The sequence below is a fragment of the Bos taurus genome, chromosome 29 (assembly GCF_002263795.3).
Source record: "Bos taurus isolate L1 Dominette 01449 registration number 42190680 breed Hereford chromosome 29, ARS-UCD2.0, whole genome shotgun sequence".
Lineage (NCBI taxonomy): Eukaryota > Metazoa > Chordata > Mammalia > Artiodactyla > Bovidae > Bos > Bos taurus.
Genome location: NC_037356.1, coordinates 49,117,462 through 49,139,814, shown reverse-complemented (window position 1 = coordinate 49,139,814; position 22,353 = coordinate 49,117,462). Strand labels below are relative to the sequence as shown.

Sequence of the window (22,353 nt, the reverse complement as noted above, 5' to 3'; positions counted from 1 at the left end):
GAGGGACTCAGAGCCGGTGAAGAGGATGTCTGCGCCCCACCCCGTCCTCCTGCCCAAGCAGTTCGCGGTCCCGGCACCCTGCGGACCCCAAGCCTCCCTTGCTGGCTTATGTAGGTGCTTCGTGCAGGCGGCGCAGGTGGGCTTGGCGTTTGCGAGGAGCACGTGGGCGCAGGCTGGCGGAGAAGCGAGGAGCGCGGGATGGGGCGGACCGAGCAGGTGGGGAGGGCGGGCCGAGCAGGTGAACGCAGCAGGTGAACGCTGCGGGGGCGGACGAACAGGTGGGCGCAGACGGAGCGGGGCCCACCGGGCGGGCTGGGGTGCCCGGGTGCGCACAGGTTGGTGAGGGGCGGGGCGTCCGGCCTGGGGCGGGGCTCGCCAACCCCCGGACCGGCCCCTGGCAGCCGGCCCCGCCCCCCACGCCCGGCCGGCGGACAGCTGCCCCGGCGGGGCTGGCAGCAGCGGTCCCCCGCACTGCGCCCGGGCGCCCGCCTTCGCCGCAGCTCCTGCCTGGCCATGGCCGCGGCCACCTCCCCTCCTAGGGCGGAGAGGAAGCGCTGGGGCGGCGGCCGCCTGCCGGGAGCCCGGCGGGGCAGCGCGGGCCTGGCCAAGAAGTGCCCCTTCTCGCTGGAGCTGGCCGAGGGCAGCCCGGCAGGCAGCGCGCTCTACGCGCCCATCGCCCCGCCTGGCGCCCCGGGCCCCGTGTCCCCCGCCGCGCCCCCCGCCGCCGCCGACCTTGGTCCGCGGCCGCGCGTGAGCCTGGACCCGCGCGTCTCCATCTACAGCGCGCGCCGCCCGCTACTCGCCCGCACTCACATCCAGGGCCGCGTCTACAACTTCCTCGAGCGCCCCACCGGCTGGAAGTGCTTCGTCTACCACTTCGCTGTGTGAGTATCGCCGCCGGCCGGCACGGGGAAGGGCTTTCCGCGGGGCTGGGGAGGGCGTGCGGGCAGCGAAATCCCTGTGCCACCTGCTGCCAGAGGGACCTTGCTAGAGTGCGGCTTAGACCCGCCGGGAGGGAAGGGAAGGGTTAATGGGAAAGACAGAAACAGCAGGGAGCCTGTCAGGTGAAGAAGTTCAGGGCCTTGTGGGTCTGACCCTGCGCGGGTGGGGAGCTCCCCGCTGGCGCTGCCCGGGCATGTGTGTGGGTGGGGGAGCCAGCTGGGAGCAGTGCCCGTGCCCAGGGCTGGTCTGCTGGGCCCCGCAGGGCTGGCCCAGGTGTTAATCCTTCCGAGAGAGCACGTATGCAGGGGAGAGAACTCTGGGGAGCTGAGAAATAAGAGGAGACAGGGTCCCGGTGCCCCCCAACAGGGGTGGTCTCCCCGGCCAGCAGAGCAGGGCTTTCGCAGGCGGTGGCCGGCCTTGTGCTGTGGCTGAGGCATCAGTATGGCTGAGAGGGGTGCCCATGGCCCCACGTGACCCTGACCTGACTCCTAGAAATCTGGGTTGAGGCAGAGGGGCCTGGAGGGGTCAGGTCTGGGACGAGAGGAGAGAGAGGGCCCCTGACTCTGCTGGTTGCTGGTGGATCGGAGGAAGCTGTGCGCGGGCCAGAGCTGGGCCCTATTGGCGGCACCTGGGCCTACTCCCGCCTGGCCCAGCCTGGTCGGTGGCCTCTCCGTGTGGTGCCGGCCTCAGAGCCTGGGCTTGACATTCGTGGGCTGCTCTGGGGGCTGCCCAGAGGGACCTCCCCCGATCTCCCATCGGTCGAGGCGGGTGCTTGGCCCTCCCACCTTGGCTGGCCTGGGGCTGGGAGACCCCTGGCTGCAGGGTGCCCAGGGCTGTCCCTGGAACCCCGGGGAGCAGAGGGGTGGCCATGGAGCAGGGTGTCGGTGGGCGTGGCGAGGTGGGGGGCACAGCCTGCATCCCTCACCTTCTCCCCTCCGAGCTCAGAGGGTACTAGGGGTGCGGGTGGGGTGGCCCTTCCAGAGCAGCAGGGCCGGGCCTGGAGACAGTGTCCTCAGAGGCACAGAGGGGCCACGGTCCTCCAGCCTTTTCCCCACCCGCCTTTCCCGCCCCCCGTGGGGGCGGAGGGGGCCTCGCCGTGGCCATGGCTATCTGCAGAGAAGGCGGCCTTGCCCTTGGCTGCAGCAGCAGAGGCTTTCTTGGGGTTTGGGGGATGTGTGTGTGCACTGGCCCCGGGGGACCGCGCCCCGTCTGATGCTGGCTATGTGAGCACCCTGCCAACAGCAGGCTCGTGGGAGCTTCTGTGCACCGCCGTCAGCTGCTGGGCCCCAGGATCCCTGAGGTGCCCACCGTGGGGGAGCCCACAGCTGGTCCCAAAGCAGACCCTGCCCAGCTGCCTCTCTGGCCGGGACCCTGCGTGCCAGCGCCAGGCACAGATGGGAGGACCAGGCAGAGCACCACTTAGGGGTCAGCAGTGCCCCCACATCCCCTGAGGGCTGCTGAGTGAGGGGTCTGCAGACACGCCACCGGTTCGCGTCCTGGGGTCACATGCCCGGGGGCACTCGCCTCGCCCCGGCTCCCTGGAGGCCACGGTGCCTTGTGGAGGAAGAGGGCCCGCCGCACCCCAGAGGAAGTCACTGCTTGCGCTCGTGTTTTCTTCCTGATGCCGATTGTTTAGCTCTCGGAAGTTTGCTCAGCTCGGTCTGCCTTGCCCAGCCTCCCCAGGAGCTGTAGGGCCGGGGTGGCTTCTGCGGACTGTGGTGGCCTCTGGGGACAGTGGCCCAGCGGCTTCCCCATGTGGGGAAGAGGAACTGGGGAGGCGAGGCCGTGCGGGTGGCCTGGTGACCTTGGGCCAGTCTTTTCCTGCTTGTGTCCCTGTCCGTAAGAGGCGGGTGCAGCCCCCCATGCAGGGTGGGGCTGCAGGTGGACCCTGGCTGGCCGGGGGACGTGGCTTCCCTGGAGCCTGGGAAGGTGTCCTCTCATTTCTAGGAGATTGGCGAAAGCCACGGGACACTCTCTGAATTGGCCAGTCTCTCGAGGGCACCTGGCTTCAAGCTGGGGTGGCAGGGGCAGCCTGGGCTGAGTGGCCAGAGGCTGATTACAGCCCCTAGAAGAGGGGTGGATGGTACCCGCTGCAGCTCTGGCAGGGTCCAAGACAGTAGCAGAGAGAGAGCTCTGTCCTTGGTGAGGCTGACTGTGAAAGGGGCAGGATGGTTGTTACGACCCAGGCCGAGCTGGATTTCCGGCCCAGGAAGGATGAGCCTGGCCTTGAAGGGCTGGGGCCCAGGCGGGTGTGAGAGCCGCTGTCCACGGCCCCGCGGGGCTGGGCACGCTGTCCCAGGCGCAGCTGGGGAAGGAGGCCAGGATATCCTGTCCCCATCCTGGTCGGGGAACCCCTGCTCCGGCCAAAAGGAGAGCAGCCCTTCCTGTGTGCACCCGGCCTGCCCCGTCTGCCGGGGTCAGGGGGCAGGAGGCCACTGCCCGGGCACTGCCCCTGCCCGCCTGGCCTTCCTGCCCACTGCCCCCAGTCCTGGTCTGAGGCTCTTCACTGTGGGGCAGTGTCTACTCTAGTTCAGGGCATGGCGGGGGCCTTGGTCTCTCTGCTCATGGGCCTTGGGGAGGCTGTCTGGTTGGGGGGGGGCGCCTGCACTGGAGGCGGGCCCAGGGGTCCTGTAGCAGCTGGTCCCACCACTGACCCGGGCCCCTGCCTCCAACCGTGGAAGGCTGGGTGGACAGGGCCCCCAGGTTCCTCATCCCTCCTGCCAGGTCAGGAGCCCCCGGAACCGCTCCTCACTTCTTCGCCCTCTCCCCTCCTCATCTCTCCCCGACACCCCTTCCCCCGAACCCCACCTCTTGGGAGCTACAGGGTGACACAGGCAGATGCCTGCCTCCTCCTGGCTGCCCCCACTGCCAGCCAGGGAGAAACCCCCTGCCTCAGTTTCCCCAAGTCCCCTCCACCTGCACCCCTGCTGGTGGGGAGAAGCTTGGACACTGCGGGGGAGTCTTGGGGGGGTTGTGATGGGGCGCCTGGGAGTGCATCCTGTCCCATCCCTGCCCTCCCGCCACCCTGCCCTTCCCAGGTTCCCAACCACTTCCCGGCGGTTTGGGCGGCACCTTCACAGCGGGCGTTAATCATTGATGGCGCTGGCAGCTGGCCTGGCTGTTTGCTGGGCAGAGCCCGCCCGCCCTTCGGAAAGTGGAGGCCAGTTGCTGAGTGTATGCCCCACTCCCCGGCCCCTGGTGCCACTCACCCCAGGCTCAAGTCAGGGCCTTACAGGCCTGGAAGGGGAGCCAGTAGGGGAGGGCAGAGGTGGTCAGGCTCCTTGGTCTCCCCACTGGGCCCTTTAGGACGCCCCGAGGCTTTCCTCGTGGCTCAGAGGGTAAAGAATCTGCCTGCAATGCAGGAGACTTGGGTTCGATCCCTGGGTCGGGAAGATCCCCTGGAGAAGAGAATGGCAGCCCACTCCAGTATTCTTGCCTGGAGCATCCCATGGACAGAGGAGCCTGGCGGGCCACAGCCCATGGGGTCGCATAGAGTTGGACACGACTGAGTGACTCACACTAACGACTTTCCGCTAACTGTTCCTCGGCCCCCAACACCCTGGGAAGCTGGGGGGGTTCCTTCTACTTCTCCCCACGTCACGTCCTCCGGGACCTGGACCCTGGTCTCCCCCTCGCTGTCTGGAGACCCCACACTGCCACCCCAGACCCATCCAAGTGTTTCTGGGCCCACTGCCCTCTGCATGTCCAGCGTCTCGTCCTGGCCTGGCGTTAGTTGGGGAGCCCCCTGTGTCCCTTATACCAGGGCCACCAGCAGGGGAGGAGGGCTCCTAGGAGACAGAGTGGGAGGGGAGGGACGGTCTGGGAGGCTGGAGCCCCTGAGCTGGAAGGCGCACCAGTGCACGCTGAGGGTCTGGGGCCAGGGGGGCGGCCTGGTGCAGGACACAGGGCTGGCTGGGCACTCGGCCCCTGGCAGGGCCCAGGCTTCATGCCCCGTGCTGCCCCGTGGCTGGGCCACCCCGAGTCCCCACCCACTCCTCTGTGGCAGGCTTGGTGTGTGCTGGCACCTTTGGGCAGGGCTGCTCAGGTGGGAGGGAATGCTTGCCCGTGCCTGGAGCTGAACCATCAGCTGCCCAGGGACTTGGTGCCCATGGCCCCAGCCTGTGCCCGGGGCTGGAGGGGCAGGAGGGGTGCGTTAGCACTCAGCGCCTGTGCCTGGGGAGCTGCCTATGGCAGGTTTCGTGGAGCTGGGGTGGGGTTTGAACCAGAGAAGACAGACGCGGGAGCAGCCAAGGTGGGCCTGGGGCGCTGCACCCCTCACCCGCCCGGGGTCCAGGCTCCACCTGGGGTGTCCAGCTCCCATGCCCTGGCTTCTAGAGGTGCAGCAGCTTGCAGTCCTCTTGCAGAAGCCGGTTCTCAGGCTGACTCTTCAGTGTGAACGGGGCTCAGCAGACCAGCAGGCCCTGGGGACGCTGCTAGAAACCAGGGGTGTCCGTGGCCAGGGGCCTAGGTCCTGGTTCCCACCAGCTCTGGGTGCTGGGCGCCGGGTGGGGAGGTGCCCCCGACAGGGGCCAAGCACGCCCACCTCCTGGTCTGGTCCAGGGACCTGGGCAAGCTCTTCTCAAACCGCGTTCTGAGTCGACTCTCAGCTCGTGTGGCATCTCTCGTGGCTCCTGCCCCCGGTGAGATGGCCTGCTGGGACGGTGTCACACGCGGCCCCCGTGAGGTAGAGACGGTGTCCATGGGTGTGGTCATGCCGGGAGACGCCACAGACGCGCACGTGTGCAGGTGCCTGGGCTCCACTGCGGGGAGAGTGAGGGCCAGCTCCGCCACCTGACCTTTCACCTCGGGCGTCGAGGCTCTGGGTCTGGATAGGGGGCCTGGCAGGGCCAGCTTCCTCCCCGGGGAGGCACCTTGGAGCAAGGGGCAGAGCATGGAGGTGGCCTGGGGTCCTAGGCAGGTCAGGTGGCTGCAGTCTGTCTCGAGGGCAGGGAGGGCCAGGGCTCTCCCTCCCACAGTCCCCCGGGTGCTGTGACCACCCCAGACCTCACAGAAGGTAGGGGTGCAGTTGGCAAGGTGTGGGGCCCAGCTCTGCTGCAGGTGGAATGACCGCTGTGACTCCAGGTGACCTGAGCCCCAGGGGCCGTTTTTACACGCGGCTTCTGACCACGTGATGGCACTTGGTCCCGCCATGGTTTGCCTTCTGGCTGGTCCAGGTGACCCTGGGCCCCTTCTCTGAGCCCCGTGGGCACTGGCTGGGGTGCAGGTGCTGGGGCAGAGGGGCAGCCTGGCTCTCCCTGGGCCCTGGAGGAAGGTGGACAGGGATGGGCCTGTGCCCTGTGCAAATCCAGGCCCACAGAGGGGAGGGGACAGGCCCGTGGTCACACAGCTGGTGTGCCCAAGGCTGCCTGACTCCAAAGCCTGAAGCTCATCCTGCCCAGGATCTGGGCAGGCCTGGTGAGGCCCTGGGCGGGGGTCATAATGCTGACCCTGGGGTGGTGTGGGCCTGTGAGGGGTGGGTGCCACCATCTGTTGGAGGAAGAGAGGAGAAAAGGAAGCTATATCTGGAGCACAGGCCGGGCCTTCCCAGATGTGCCAGCCAGACTGGGCCCTGGCTGTCCACTCTGGGGGCTGCCACCCTGTGGGTGGGAGCCTGGCCTTCGGAGGCCTTTGATGGGCTGTTTTAGGTCTCTGCCCTAAAGCCCTGCTGCCTAGAACCAGAGGCTGAGGCTCAGCTTGGAGGCCTCCCCCTCCAGGAAGCCTCCCCATGTTGTGCCAGGCAGAGCCATGCCATCTCTCACAGCCACCCTGTTCCATGGTGCTCAGAGCCCGCAGTGGCTCAGCCACTCCGGAGCTGGTGGGGCATTAGTGTGTGCTGTTCTCAGTGCCCCTGGGCATTGAAGGGTCTGAGTGGGTGGGCAGGGCCACTGGAAGCCGTCTCGATGCACAGCCTGCACCCAGCAGGGGTAGGTGCTGGGGGCAGGGTCATGTGGTGTCCGGCCCAGGAAGCCCAGGAGCCCTGTGGCCCGGCCGTGGCGGTCAGCCCACTGCCCGGCAGCCCTGAGCCCCACAGGCGGGCGGGCCTGATGACACTGGCTGTGGGTATTTTTATCCAGCGACATTCCTGAGCTGGGGAGGCGGGTGAGCTCAGAGAGTGATGGGCAGGCACCCCGGGACCCTCCTGGGCCTGTGGGAGAGTCCTGCAGGCCCCCAAGTGTTCGTGGGGGTTCCTTTCTCCTGGAATGCCTCCACCCTCACAGCAGCCCTTTCTGGGTGGGAGCCGATCCTCGCTGCCCGAGTGAAAAGCCTGCAAGGGGAGTGTGTCCCAAGGAGGGGCCGGAGCCCCCGTGGGTGTGTGGTCCCTGCCTGAGAAGGGACGCCTGGCCCAGGGAGGCAGCGTGTCGGTGTCTGTGGTGGGCTCTGGGCACAGGGAGAACCAGCTGCGGTCCCAGGCGCTCCGTGGGGATGTTGGCTCCACCCATCAGAGGGGGACTCTCCCAGCAGCCCCCTGACCTGCACACACTGTGGCCACCTCACAGGGGCTGCGGTGGCTGACCCTGGGCCCGCCCTGCCCACTCTGGGCCTTGGGCTTGGTCTCTGCTCACCTTCTCTGCTCAGTGACTCGTGATGGGGAAACTGAGGCCGGGCTGCTTGGCTCAGCCACCCCAGAAAGCTGCTCTACTTCTGCCTGATCTCTTCTGACACTGAGGTTCCCCGTGTCACGCCTGGTGTGCGCGTGGGCACCCGCCCCTGCTGGCCTGTACCCCCACTCTTCAGAGGTCCCCCTGGCCACGTCCAGGAAGTGCCTGATGGCCGCCCCCTTCTGACCTCCCATAGCACCGGTCTCACGCCTGCCTCTTGTCCCGGGCATGCTCCTGGCCTCCCCTGCCCATCGGGTGTTCACCAGGGACCAGGGGCTGTGGGCTTCCCCTCTGTTTCTCTCAGGGGTGGGCCCCCTTCTCTCCTTCTTCTGAAAAGCATGCCCTGGGACAGTCCCTCCATATCCTCCTGCCAGATTTGCGCTGAGCACTGCAAAGATCTAGAGGAAGTCAGGAAAATGAACCAGAGTCCCCGCCCTGCCCCTGAGTCCCTCCAGCCTTGGAACACTTCTCCGTATGGAGATGCCCAGCCATGCCAGGACCCCACTTCACCACACGCCGCCCCCCGGTCTGGGCTAGGGGCCCCTCCTCAACTGCCAGGCCGACCCTGCTGAGAAGGGCCCGCAGGAGGAGCCTTGACCCAGAGGTGCCCCACCCGTCACGGGGAGAAGTTGAGGGTTCCCAGGGCACCCAGGGGAGTGCCACATGGTGCCTGAGCAGCCCTGCGACCACGTGCTTGGGATGCGTCATCCCGATGGGCCACGTGGCCTGGATTTCTGCTCCAAGACATCCCCAGCTGGTCTCTCTCAGAAGTCACATCCACGTTCCTGGCTGGGAGGCTCACAATGTAATAAAACAAAGCTCGGGTAGTAAAAGCAGTGTGGTACTGGCATGCGGACAAGTAATAAAACAGAGTAAAGAAAATCCACGTGTGGACCCAGCCGCGCATGGAAATTTAGCCAGAGCTGTAGGCAGCACCTCCAGCCAACGCGATTTTCAGTGGTTGACGCACCGGGAGGAGCAGGTGAGGGTGGGCCGGCTTCTCTCGCTGCACCCTGGGGTGGCTCCCAAGTGGTCAGAGGACCACTCGAGCACCAGGAGGAGGCTCGGGGACCCTCCGCAGCCGGAGGGTGAGGGTGGGGTCGCTTCTCTGTGGCTCAAAGCCAGCGCATTAGGGAAGCATTAGGGTGGGAGGGAAATGGCGTTCGTGCGCAGCACCAGCTCATGAGACGTAAAGAGAGTGGTGGAGACCAAGGAAGGATCGCAATACAGCCACAGGGCTAGTGTCTCTAAGACAGAGAACCTTTCTAAAACAGAGGAGGAAAAGCCCAGTGGCCCCAAGGAGATGAGCGAGAGATGTGAGTAGAGAGAGCTCGTGGGCAAAGCAGCTGGCGGGGCAGTTCCTTAGATGTGTGAGAAGGTCAGAGACGCAGAGGTGGGGCTTCGCGGGCCCCCCGGGCTGGCGGAAATGCAGATGTCGCCCTCAGCTGGTAGCAGCCGAGGCAGGGAAGAGGCACCCCTGCGGCTGGAGGGCCTGCAGGACGGTAGACTCCGTGCGGAGCGGGCTTTGGCATTTGGCTGCACCTGGCGCGAGCGTGCTTGCCCGTACTCCGGGCCCAGAAGTCCCGCTTCCGGGGACCAGTCTTGAAGATACTGCCCCCTTCTCCCCTGGCCCCGCCAAAACCAAAGTACATGTGCACAGGGCTGATTGAATTTTTAAATTGTTTGGAAACTGGATTTTTGGCTGTGCTGGGTCTTCATGCTGTTGCACAGGCTTTTCTCTAGTTGTGGCGAGTAGGGGCTACTCTGTAGCTGTGGTCGGCGGGTGTCTCTCGTTGGGGAGCATGGACACTAGGGAGCCCTGACTTCAGCAGTTGCGGCCCCTGGGGCTCCAGAGCACAGACTCATAGGCTGCTCTGCGGCCTATGGAATCCTCACCGCCTAGGAATCGAACTCATGTCTCCTGCATTGGCAGGCGGATTCTTTACCACCGAGCCACCAGAGAAGCCCAAGGCTGACTGCTAAAGCATTCTTTCTAATAGCAGAAGATGGGGAACTCAAGTGCCTACCATAGGAGGCAGCTTGGACTCACGGCCTGCAGAGTGTTGTGGAGGTGTGCCAGAGGGACAACGCAGTCTCCACGTGCTTTAACGGAGAGACTACCAGGAAATTTTTTTTTTATTTAGATTTTTTTTTTAACGGAAATTTTTATTTTTTGGCCACACTGTGTGCCATGCGGGATCTTAGCTCCCCGACCAGGGATCAAACCCATGTCCCTGGCATTGGCACGTGGATTCTCAACCACTGGACCGTCAGGGTAGTCTGGTCAGGAAATATTTTTACGTGAAAAAAACCCCACACAGGCAGTGGATAAAAATATAGTAAGCTGCTGCTCCTCTAATAAAAGGGGGCACTGATAAATACTCTATATTGAGCTTCCCTTGTGGCTCAGCTGGTAAAGAATCTACCTGCAATTTTATATTAAGAACCTAAAGTAGTGGAAGGATTAAACCCTCTGGGCAGGGGGTACGTAACAGAACCTAAATGTTTCTAAGGATAATTTGATGGTTTTATGGGCTTGACTTTGGAACCTTATAAATAGTTCCCATAATTTTAAATATAAAAGCAACCCCCGATCTCCCAAATCCCTAAAAATCTTAACTAGAAAAAGAAGTCCCTCAAAACATAAATGACCCTAAGCTTCACTGACGGGGTGGAATGATTCCCAGAAAAGGTCTTATTTCAGATGACCTGTTGCCAGTGGGTTGTCTGCTCAGGACGAGCAGAGCTGAGTGTGTGCACGCATGCTGTTGTGATGGTGTCACGGCTGTGATGGTATTTGTTTTGTTATTCTAAGTGCCTTGTGCGGGAATCGTGGGGTGAGGCTGCCGAGGAATTCTGCTGGTGTCCCTGAGAGCTGGGACGTTGAGCGCAGAAAAGAGCTGCAGATGCTGTTCAGCCGCTCGGTCGCGTCTGACTCTTTGCCAGCCCATGGACTGCAGCGCGCCAGGCTTCCCTGTCCTCCACTGTCTCCTGGAGTCTGCTCAGACTCATGTCCATTGAGTCGGTGATGCCATGCGACCACCTCATCCTCTGTCGTCCCCGTCTCCTCCTGCCCTCAATCTTTCCCAGCCTCAGGGTCTTTGCCAGTGAGTCAGCTCTTTTCCTCAGGTGGCCAAATCCTAAAAGATGATGCTGTGAAAGTGCTGCACTCAATATGCCCACAAACTTGGAAAACTCAGCAATGGCCACAGGACTGGAAAAGGTCAGTTTTCATTCCAGTCCCAAAGAAGGGCGATGCCAGAGAATGCTCACACTACTGTGCCACTGCGCTCAGCTCACAAGCTAGCAAGGTAATGCTCACAGTTTTTCAAGCCAGGCTTCGAGGGTGCATGAAATGAGGACTTCCAGAGGGGACGCGTGTATCCTTGTGGCTGATTCACGCTGTTGTATGGCAGGAACCAAGGCAACACTGTAAAGCAGTCATCCTCCAGTTAAAACAACAACAAAACGCTTCTTCGTTTACAGGAAAGGGCTAGACAGAAAGACGGACCTGTAGCTCTGAGCATCCCTGGGCCCCGGTTTGTGGTCCCAGGTTCCCTTTCCCTGGAGGGACACCAGGGGTCCTGGGGAAATGTCCACGTGCAGGGTTAGGGTCGGGGACACATCAGGTGAGCCCGGAACATCGCCCCACGAGGGAAATCAGGCGTCCTGTCAGGGCGCCGGGGGCCCCGTCTCGGGATTTGGAGTCAACTCGAGGACATGCCTGTTGGCTACATCGCAACAAGTCCGGAGTAAACCCCCCAATGGAGTGGGCCTCATGAGGAGCTTCAGCCCCAGGCTGCTCCCCAGCGTCGTCGCGATGCATGCCTTCGGGCCACGGTGTCCCTGGCCCACAGCCCGGCCAGCCTGTTGTCTCACCCACACAGTCCGAGCGGTTCCTTCCCTTCCCAGGTGGGGTCAGGCACTCAGGGGGCATAGTGGGTGTGGAGCAGCGGGCCTGGTCAGACCCAGCGCCCTGACTCGTCGAGGCCCCTCCACCAGAAGACGGGGGCCAGAGGAGACAGGAGGCCCATCTCGGAGGGGGAGATCCATCTCGGATGGGGAGGTCCGTCTCGGAGGCGCCCTTGCTCCCAGGCACGGGGCTCCTGGTTTCTTGTTTGGGGTCCTTGTCATCCATGCACAGGGAGCCTTCACATCAGTCTTGTCTGCTGGTGGGCTGAGGCCCTGTGCCCCTTCCTGGGGATGGGGTCCTGCTGTGGGAGGGAGCCCCGTGCCCCCGTGGTGCTTCCTGAGTCTCAGGAGTTTGAGGCCTGTAGTTGCTGTGGAATAAGGGGGAGGGTCTGAGATCCCCGGGCCAGTACAGGGCACAGCTTGGAGTAAGTGTCCCCAAGGGATGGGCGAGTGGATGGGTGGACAAATGTAGAGATGGATGCATGGACAGATGTAGGGATGGATGTTGGATGGACAGGTGGAATGATGGATGGATGAATGGATGTAGGTGTGGATGGTGGACAGACAAATGTAGGGATGGATGGTAGATGGATGGATGGGATGTAGGACTGGATGGGTGGACAGATGGATGTAGAGTTGGATGTTGGATGGACAGATGGACGGATGGACAGATGGATGGATGTGGGTGTGGATGGTGGACAGACAGATGTAGAGTGGGATGTTGGATGGACAGGCGGATGGATGGACGTGCGGGTGGATGGGTGGACAGGTGGCCGGATGACTCCACAAGGTTCCAGCACCCACTGGGTGTACTGGTCACCTGCTGTCCTGAGAGGGTCTACAGGCAGTGTGACTTTGGCCAGACTCGTCCCCGGGGTGGTTGGGGTGGATCGGCTGTCCGGGGACAACCTAGCTGGAGCCCACAACCTAGAAAAGTTGCAGAAAGTCCTTGGTGGGGGAGACCAGTGCCGCCGTCCTGCTGGGGTCCCCAGGCCTGTCTTCGGGAGGGCTGTCCTTGCGGGCGTCACTTGGGAAGCCACAGGAGCGATCTGTGGACGTGTGGGCGGATCTGCACACTGTCCCCAGGCTGCCTGCTACAGTGGGTGATGTGGACGTGAGCCTGCTGGCCGGCGGGGCCAGTGCCTGCACCGCATCTGTGGCGTTGAGTCTGGACGCGCTTCCTCCCTCCGACTGTCTCGTCCGGCTGCCCCACAGGCTCCAGCGAGGGCTCCATTTCTGGAACGTGCTGCCTCAGGCACTGTGGAAGCCTCGTGCAGTGGCAGCCCTCGCAGCGTCCCCGCGTCCCCTGGAGACCCCACGGCACTGGGCATGGCTGTTCTGTGCTTGCTTCCCGCCCACCTCTCGTGTGCCCTGGGGTGCGGAAGGGAAGGGTGACCCCACAAAGAATCAAACCGCTCCGGGAGGCCTGGCAGGGGCAAGGGGCCTGGGGGCATGGGAGGGCAGAGTTCCAGCTTCAGTCGAGCGAGTCCAGCAGCTGTGTGGGGGCCTAGGTGAGGGTCCTGGCGTGTTTGAGACCCTTGGGTTGCTGAGTCGGGGGGTGAAGGGAGTGAGGTGGATCCCAGGAGGCCCCAGCTTGCCTGATCCTGGTGGGAGCCCCACCCCATGGCTCTGCTCCTGGCCTGTCCCTGACCTGTGTGTACCTGGGGGCCACCGGTGACCCCCTGTGTCCCTGGAGAGGCCTGCCCTCCACCCCCCGTCCCCAGGCTGAGGATGAAACAGGAAGTGGGTGAGAAGCCGCCGGGGGTGGAGGCTGCTCTCTGCCCTCCCTCATCTGGCCCCCTTGGTTGAGGCCCAAAGTCCCGCAGGCAGCTCAGCGGGGGTGTGGGCACCTCACTCCTGGGCACTTCCCAGGCAGCGCTGGAATGTTCTGGCTGCCCTTGCCATGAGGGGGACGGGCGGGGCTGGGGGCTTTGTGGGCCTCGCTGGCCTCATCCCCAGGACAGGCCCCCCCTCCGCGCTCTTATCAAGGTCTCTGGCAGGCCGCCTGCCACCGCCAAGTCACGCCGCCCCGGGTGTCCGCGGGCCTCCTCAGTGGGGGTAGGGTGGCAGGCGGTCACCTGGGGAGGGCTCCCTGTGCCCCCCTGGGGTGTCTTGGCACTCGCTCAGGGAGCTCGGAGACCAAAGGGCCAAGGTCTGACCCGGGTTTGGAGGACTCGAGGCTCTAAGCAGTGGCCTCCCAGCTTCCTGAGACCCCAGGATGCTTCTTAGGAGGGGGTCAGCCCAGAAGCGGCTGGCCAGGCCCCTGGCTACACCGGCCACTCCAGGGTCCATGCCCCTGGGGCTGGCTCCCCAGGAAGTGCTCGGCAAACCCATCACAGGGAAGGTGGAAGCAGCACCCGGGGGCTCCTTGTTGGGTGTGGGGCTTGGTTTGCTGCCAGGGGACCCGGATGAAGGACTGTGTCTGCAGTGAGGCAGAGCGCGGTCAGCAGGGGTGCCGGGGGGCGCATGCAGCCTGGACCGGCTGTGACCACGGCATACGGCGGGTCCCGGCGTCACAGGGCCCAAAACGCACAGTTGAGCAGATGGGGTGGCCCGGAAGTGGACGCTGAGGGGCTCCTGGTGGTCGCCCCCGGGTGTGGGTTTTGGGTTGCAATTTTTAAACTTCTGCTTCTCTGAATTTTCCACTTTGAAAATACTGGTTTTTTCAAAAATCATTGTAAAGGGTTGTCTTTACAAACATCAGCAGCCCGCAGGCCCTCGCAGGGTCCTGGGGCCCCTCACCCTGCCAGTGGCCGGGAATCCCGAGGGGGTTGAGCATGATGTGGGGTTGGGAGGGCAGCGAGGCGTCCGTGCCCGCCGGCATCCGGACGCTGCCTCTGGGTTGGGCTGGGACAGGCCTGGGCCCCCGGCCCTCCTCTTAGGGAGAGTTGGGGGCAGGGACTGCAGGGAGTGGGCAGGGCTGCCATGTAGGGGACCCCAGCCTCTCTCAGGGTCATGACTGCACTGTCCACTCGGGTCCCTCTCTGCCCAGCTCTGGGGCGGTCCTGCCCAGAGACAAAAGGAGCCGGCTGATAGCGGGAGGAAGCCCCCCAGAGACCTCAGCCCTGGGGCAGGAAGGGCACCCCAGGACCCAGACAGCAGGCTCCCGGGGCCTGTGGGGTCTGCGAGCAGTCAGCTCTGTGAAGGACAGGTCTGGCTACAAGTGCTTGTTCATAGTAACAGCTAAAGGTTCTCTGAGCGGCTTTGCTCTTTCAGGCCTCTGTACGGTCTTTCTCCAGGCTGTTCATCGTTTCCTTGTTTTTGTTCTTTATCAGAGAAGCCTGATTTCTATTTTAGCTGCAACGACACTGACCCCTGTGCCCAGCCTGGGGGCCGGGCTGCCCATCCAGGAGGGAGGCTGGGGCCCTGCCTGCAGCTGCGGCCCTTGCGGTGGCTCCCTGGGCCAGCGGCCAGCTGCCCTCTGCCCGGCCAGGTGGCCCGAGACCTCTGACTCCTCCACGGCCAGGCTTGTCTTGGGGTCCAAGCTGGAGGAGCTCACGCCCACCAGGGTGGGGGGCAGCTAATGGCCCCGCAGCCTGTCAAGTGGGTAGAGGCCCCGAGGGGACAGACACGTGCCCAGGTCCCATCAGAGTGGGTGGCAGGGCTGCGTCGACCCCCTCCTGGGACGGTCCCTGGCTCCCTGAGTTGCTGCTGGCCTCTTGCTCTGGGCTGGCTCAGCCCAGGGCTTGTGCCCTGGTGGTGGGGGACAGTGGCCTGGGGGCCTTCTGGGTGTCGCAGGGGTCATGAGGGGCCACTTTGCCTGCTGGTGGCTGGAGCAGGTGCCCTGCCTCCTGGGTGTTCCCGAGGTGTCCAGGCCTGAGTTGAGGATGCAGGTCCCGGGCCCAGCCCTCCATAGGTGGGCTGGCTTGGTGCTCTGCCCCCCACCATCATGCCACATTGCAGGACCCCGGCCAGGAGCATCTGGGCCGGGGCTTTGCAGGAGTGGCCCGGGTGGTCCTGCAGCCTGACGCTTGCTTCCACGGACGGGCGTGTGTGGCTGGCCCGAGCCTGGCCCATTTGCTCACCTGCCTGCCTCGCCCCTGGGAGCAGGAAGGTCATCCTCGGCTTGGCAGGCCTGGTGGGAGCTGAGCCTCCCCGGTGGTTCTGGATCTGGGTGGTTCCTGGTGGCACCTGCCCAGCTGGTAACACGACTCGCCCTTCCTCGGGGAGCTGGGTGACCGCCTTGGCATGGCCTCCCGGGGTGGGGGCTGGGCACAAGGGCACTGCACCCCCTGGTCCTGGACCAAGGCCTTGACCAGGGGACTTGGGTGAAGCCTCTGCTCAGGACGTGTTGATGATGAGGGTGGACAGTGACCGCCCTGTAGCTGGGGGAGCAAGTAGGAGAAGGGGCCACCTTGGCTGAGCTCCGGCCTGGACAGATGGGTGTCAGTGGGGCAGACCCTGGGCTTCCTCTCCAGAGGGCGGGCCTGGCCCCTCTGTGTCCGCACCATCCCCGATGCATCTCCCACTTTGCAGGAACAGGGTGGGGCCTTGCAGAGTGAGGGTCCAGGAGGTGCTGTCCTCAGAGGGGTGAGGGGCTGGCAGTGTTCCCGTCCCCTGGGCCTGTCCCGAAGTGGGAGTCGGGGTGGCATCACAGACCTCTGCCCCGCCTTGGGGCTTGGCCTCTGGTGTCAGCCTTGCCCCGGGGAACATGATCCTGGAGGCCAGAAGGCCCTGTGCAGAGCTCGCTGCTGGCTGGCCCTGCCCGTGGTAGCCAGGCTGCAGGAATGCTGGCCGGTGTCGTGAGGGTGGTCACTGCTAAGTGGGCATGGAGAGAGAGTGCTCCCATCTGCAGGGTGGTGTGGGGCGGGCAGGCTCTGTGCCCCAGCCCTGGACGTGTCTGGCGTGATGGTGGCTTCATGCAAGGCCTCGGCCGTCTCATCGGCACCGGGGATCGTGAGAGCTTTCGGTTTATAGTGTAGGCGCCCCCGCCTGCCCCAGTGCTCCTGGCATTTTAATCTGGATCATTCCTGGGGCAGTGAGGGGGCCATCCTGTGCTCTCTGGGGCAGCAGCACCCCTGGCCTCGGCACCCACCGGACACCAGTGGCGTCTGCCCCCAAGTTGTGCCGGTGAAGGCATCGCCGGGTGTCGCGGAGGGCAGGCTGCGGGTTAGAGCCCGTGCTCGCGAAGGGTTGAGGAGGTCAGCACCCGGCGGGCCTGGAGGGCAGCGGGCAGGTGGATGCTGTGGGCAGCCCCCCAGGTTCAGGGGCGCCATCGTGGGGAGAGGGTGAAGGTCTTCCTGAAGGGTGGGCCCCGTCCACAGTCCACTGAGCCACTGGGCGTGTCCCCGGCTCCCGGAGGCCCCGGGGTCAGTGCCTTCTGGGGGGGGACACAGACCCCAGAGAGGACTTCGGTGCTGATGAGAGCAGAGCTGGGAAGAGATGGGGCCGCCCGGGGGGTCATTGCCCATGGGGACAGCCAGCCACAGCGATGTGGTCTCAGCGTGGTGTCCAGCCCAGGGACATACCTCCAAGCCAGGCCCGAGGACATCCGGCATGACCACGGCGCAATTGCTGGATGTCCCCGGGCCCGTTGGGGTGGGGTCTGTGCCCTCAGGCGGAGGCCCACGAGTGACCCCAGCCCTAGGGGTCTCAGGCTTCAGGCACCCGCGCCCGCCGGGTGCCCGCATGAACCCTGAGCCTGGGCTTCCGGCAGCCCCTCCACCTCGCTGCCCTGGGCCTGCAGTTCCATGTGACCTGGTGTCCAGCTCAGCTGAGGCCACGCCCCTCGCCCCCGCCAGCCACTCCCCTGGGGGGCCGGCCTGTGTCCCGGCAGTGCCCAGCGGGCAAGTGAGCCCCCGAGGACCTGGCCTGCTGCCCTGTCCCTTCTGCTCTGCTGTGCCCTTTGCCCCTGAGCAGCCTGGATGCCGTGGCCCACCTGTGCCTTCTGCAGCCACTTCCCAGGGCCCCAGCGGGGCTCCAGGTCACGGCAGGTCGGGGGTGGTGGCCGCAGGCCTCTGCTTGCCCTGTCCTGTCCGTCCACTGCTCAAGGGGCACCCCGTGGGCCTGCCCCACACCTTCCCAGGGCCAGTTGGCTGGCAGTCCTGGGCACAGCCAGCTGATATGGTCAGGGGTCTTCCCAGGCCGTGGGAGCCCATGTGTGCTGTAGAGGGCCCCGGGGTGGGGGCCAGAGGGAGGTGCTCCCAGAGAGGTCAGGAGGCGAGAGGGGCCGGGCTGTGGCTGGGCAGCTGGGCAGGGCTGTGGCCCCTTGAGCTTACACCCTGCCCCCGAGTGGCTCCTGGGCTGAGGCTGAGCTGTGGACGCCCTCGGGTCTGGTGGGAGGTGGGTGCTGACTCTGTCCCGTCCCCTCGTTCATGGAGGGGTGGGGTGGGGAGAATGGGGCACTGTCCCCTGGCCTGCAGGGCACGTGGTGTGGCTGGAGGGCCAGCTGAGGGCGGACACTGTGTCAGGAAGTGGCCTTGCAGAGGCCATTGAGATGACATCGGGGTGCAGGGGCCCCGGGGGGCGGTCTTGGGGCCCAGGGCAGGCCTGCTCCTGCCAGGCTTAATGCCAGTGTGCCTGCCATGGGCCCTTTCTCAGAACACTTTTTCCAGAACAGCTTTGCGCATGTATGAGGTCACTTCAGTCCTGTCTGAGTCTGCGACCCCATGGACTGTAGCCCGCCAGGCTCCTCGGTCCATGGTATTCTCCAGGCAAGAATACTGGAGTGGGTCACCATGCCCTCTCCTCCAGGGGATCTTCCTGACCCAGGGGTCAAACCCGGGTCTCTTACGTCTCCTGCATTGGCAGGCGGGTCTTCACCACTGGCACCGCCTGGGAAGCCCTCGGAACAGCTTAGTGAGATACAACTGACATCCAGTCAACTGCTTTAGGGCACTGGGTTGGCCCCAAAGTTCAGGTTTTTCTGTTACTCTTGAATTCTTCGGCCAACCCAGTACGCAGCCTGACCCGTCTTGACATATGTAGACCTCGTGAAACCACCGTCAGCTTGGCGGGCGTGTCCGTCAACCCCCCAAAGTGTCGTCGTGTCCCTGGGGAGCCCTCCGTCTCGCCCTGCCCCCTGCCCCCTGGCCCCCACCTGTCTGCTTCCGGTCCCCACAGGTCGGTCTGTGCTTGCTGGCGTTTTCAGAGTGGGGGGCCCTGCACTGAGCACTCTGCCTCGCTCAGCACCCCCGGAGCTTCATCCTGGGCGCTGCCCACCCCTCACAGTGGGGCAACAGCCATCCACAGTGGGGCCACTTGGGCCCCCACTCGCCTGGCGCTGGGCGTCTGGGTTGTCTCCAGATGTGGGCAGTTACAAGGGCAGCTGGTGTTGAAAGGCTGGGAAGGGTGTGTTGCTCGTTTTCTTACTGGTGACTTCAGGGTTCTCCTGCACGCTCTGCACAGGTTGTCCGCGGTTTGTGGTGTCGTCCAAAGAGGAAAAGCCTTTGATGTTGGTGGACAAGGACGCCCCTGTTCTTCCAGTGCTTTGTGTAAGAACCTCTGCCTGACCTGAGGCCCAAAGGTTTTCTGTTTTCTTCTAGAAGCTGTGTTGTTGTTGAGTTGCTAAGCTGGGTCTGACTCTTTGCAACCCCACAGACTGCAGCACGTCAGGCTCCGCTGTCCATCACTGTCTCCTGGAGTTTGCTCAGATTCGTGTCCATTGAGTCGTTGATGCCACCCAACCATCTCATCCTCTGTCGTCCCCTTCTCCTCCTGCCTTCAATCTCTCCCAGCATCAGGGTCTTTTCCAATGAGTCAGCTCTTTGCATCAGGTGGCCAAAGTATTGGAGCTTCAGCATCAGTCCTTCTGATGACTGTTCAGGGTTGATCTCCTTTAGGATGGACTGGTTGATCTCCTCGCAGCCCAGGGACTCTCGAGAAGTTGTGTAGTTGATGGTGCTGGGTTTCGGTTGGGTCTGTCTGAGTCCGTTTCTGCATCAGACCGGAGCTGTGATGGAGGCTCCCTCCTGCCCATGGGCTCACTGCCGTCTGAGCTCCGTGTGGAGGGCCCCCCTCTGCTCCCACCGTGTCCGCCCCCCGCCCAGCTGTCCTCAGCACTGGCCCCTGATTCTGGAGCCTCTGACGGTAAGGAAGCTTGGCTCACACCTGTCCACCTGCTGGAGCCCAAAGGCAGGCACCACAGCCCCCATCTCACTCCACACGAGTCCTGGATGGGGTAGGCCCGGTGGTCCCCATTCCCAGATGTGGTTCTGAGTGTGGCAGCATCTCAGCCTTGTGTGTGTGTGCAGGTGTGCATGTGCTTGTGTGTTCACACATGTGTGGGTGTGTAGGCGCGACGTGTGTGGGTGTGTGCACATATATGAAGCCTGTGCCGGGGTGATGCGGGAAGCATGCGGTGCCCCCTGAGGCTGGCCTGTGCATCTCAGGGTGGGGGCCTTGCCCGCGGGGGGCCGATGAGAGCCAGGGCCTGGGGTCCGGCAGAGCAGTGGAGCGGGGTTGTGCTGAGAGCTCTGAGTCCCCACTGATGTGAGCACGTGGGTGGGCAGCCAGCGGGTGGGGCGCTGCTTGCTGACGTGGTTCCTGCCTGCACTTGAACTTGCCCCTCTCCTGTCTGGGGTGCGGGCGGCCATCCCTGCCCCCTTGACTGAGGAGTGGACATGGTGGCCCTGTGAGCGTGGCCAGGTTCCGTGCTGTCTGCAGGGGCCTTGGGAGAACACCCCGACCGGGGCCTCCAGGGGGTGTTCACAGCTCTGGACCTCAGGGCTCCCGACTCCAGGTCCCAGATGGGCAGGGAGAGGGGGACTCTCGGTGGGGGGGTGGGGGTAAACGTCACTCAGGGAAGGAGCCTGCCCCCTGCCCTTGAGTCTTGGCCCCCAGGTGTGCGGCACCTTCCGGGCAGAGCGGGACACGGGGTCCCACCCACCTTAGGCCCCACCTCCCACTCTGGCCCCGGAGACCCCCACCCCAGCCTGGACTCCCTGTGAGATCGGACGCCCAGAAGGCTCTGCGGCACTGAGGAGGGGCTGGCCCCGGACAGCAGAGCAGGAGCTCTGTTGTCTTTCCTCTGCTGGCTGCTCTGCATCTGTCCAGCGATAAACCCGCAGACGGAGGGACAGGGGCCGGCCCACTGTTAGCTTGGGGGTTGCGGGCGGGCCTCAGGGACTCAGTGGGGACTCTGTTCTGGGGGCTTTGAGGGGGGCGGTGGGTCCCACCAGGAAAGCTGGTCTTGGAGATGCAGGGTGGAAGGGGGTTGCCAGCCACTGGTGGGGGACTGGCGGCGGGGAGGGGGTTGTGCTGGGCAGGGGTGGTGTCTATCCGGGTCTGTCGTTGTGTCCCCAACAGAGACAGTGCCTGGGGCAGGACCTACGGTCAGGTCGTGTGGACAGGCAGGCGTCAGTGACCTGGCACTGCTCTGCTGGCTGAGGGCTTTTCTCCACGACCCAGAGCCTGCCGGTGCCTCCCCGAGCTTGGCCGGGCTGGCCAAGGGCAGCCCACCAGTCTACAGCTGAGTAGGCGGGGCTGAAGCAGCCAGTGGACAGGGTCCAAAGTGGCCGGCGGGTGGTCGGGGCTGCCTGAGGCTCCCTGTTCGCCCAGGGGTCCTGCCTGTGGGGCCGCAGCTGGGCTGGGTCTCGGAAACGTTCACGATGCCGCCCACTCACCACGGCCCTGGGGCTGCCCTGACTGAGGCCTGGCATCACAGTGTTCCACCTGAGCTGGAGATCCTCTCAGCGTGGCCAGGCCTCCTGCTTTCCCAGCTTTTGTGGGTGCCGCATGCAGCGGGTGGCGTTCAGGCTAAGTGTCAGGAAGGGAGCGCTGGCATGGGGGCGTTTGGAGTCAGGGTGGATAGTTCTAGGTCGTGATGGTGGTGGTCAGCCTTACAGGGGTGGGTCCCGGACGTGTGCTAGCTGCCCGTTAGGCACTTGACCTGAATCAGCCTCGTTTATGGACCGGGAAACTGAGGCATAAGATGCCCAGCAGGTGAGAAGCAAGCCACATGGGAATCCAGATGCCTGACTTCAGAGAGGCCTCTGTGAGTGAGTGTGTGAGTGTGTATGTGTGTGAATGTGTATGTGTGTGAGTGAGTGTGGGTGAGTGTGTGTGACTGTGTGTGACTATGTGTGTGTGAGTGAGTGTGTGAGTGTGTATGTGTGTGAATGTGTATGAGTGAGTGTGTGTGTTTGAGTGTGTGAGTGTGTGTGTGACTGTGTGTGTGTGCATGAACTTAATATGAGATGAAAATCACATAAGTAAAGTCTCCCATTTTAATCAGCTGAGAGTGCACGGTTCTGCGGTGTCCAGCACGTTCACGGGGCTGCACGACCGTCACCTGACTCCTGAGCTTTCCATCACCAGATGGGAAATGCCCTACCCGTGACTCCAGCCCCTCCTCTGGCCCCGGGCAGCCAGGCCCGGCTTTCTGTCTGCGTGGCTTTGCGTGTTGTGGGTGTTTGGTATGAATGGAGTCATACACGTGTGGTCCTTTAGGGCTGACGTCACTTGCTGTAGTCGCTCAGGCTTTGCCCATGTCATAGGCTGGGTTTGAATGTTGTCGCTCTACACGCTGGATAATATTCCACTGTGTGGACGGACCACGTTCTGTTGACTCACTCGCCCTTCGATGGCCACTTGGGCTGCCTCCACCTTGGGCTGCCGTGGGCAGTGCTGCTCTGGATGTGTGTGCAGGGTTTGTTTGAACACCTGTTTTTGATTCTTTGTCATCTGCACCCAGGAGTGGCATGACCGGGTCCCGTGACCGCTGGTTGGCGCTGCCCCGGCCGGGTCGGGGGGCTCGCCTGCAGCAGCACGTTCTGGGGGCCGTCCGTGCCGGATCACGGTGTCTGCCCACATCAGCTCCTGCCCTGCCCGCCCCACACCCTCACTGTCTGGCCCTGGACGAAGTCCTTGCTGCTCCCCTCTCTCCCCCGTCACCCCAGGCCCTTCTGGGACCAAGTTCCTCCCTCCGCGGGAGTGCCCCCACTTCTGTCGGATGAAACCC

At 63.9% G+C, this 22,353-nt stretch overlaps 1 protein-coding gene across 2 annotated transcripts in view; it reads left to right on the top strand.

Annotated features, from left to right (window-relative positions):
• Positions 1-418: 418 nt before the first annotated feature.
• KCNQ1 (potassium voltage-gated channel subfamily Q member 1) overlaps positions 419-22,353 on the top strand; it is a 379,149-nt gene continuing 357,214 nt past the window's right edge. Inside the window, exon 1 of one of the 2 annotated variants that reach the window (XM_024987363.2) lies at positions 419-884. In XM_024987363.2, the coding sequence (XP_024843131.1) occupies positions 514-884 (371 nt within the window). In that variant the 5' untranslated portion in view covers positions 419-513. The remainder of the gene's footprint in view (positions 885-22,353) is intronic. The other variant, NM_001205441.1, reaches the window with a different exon arrangement.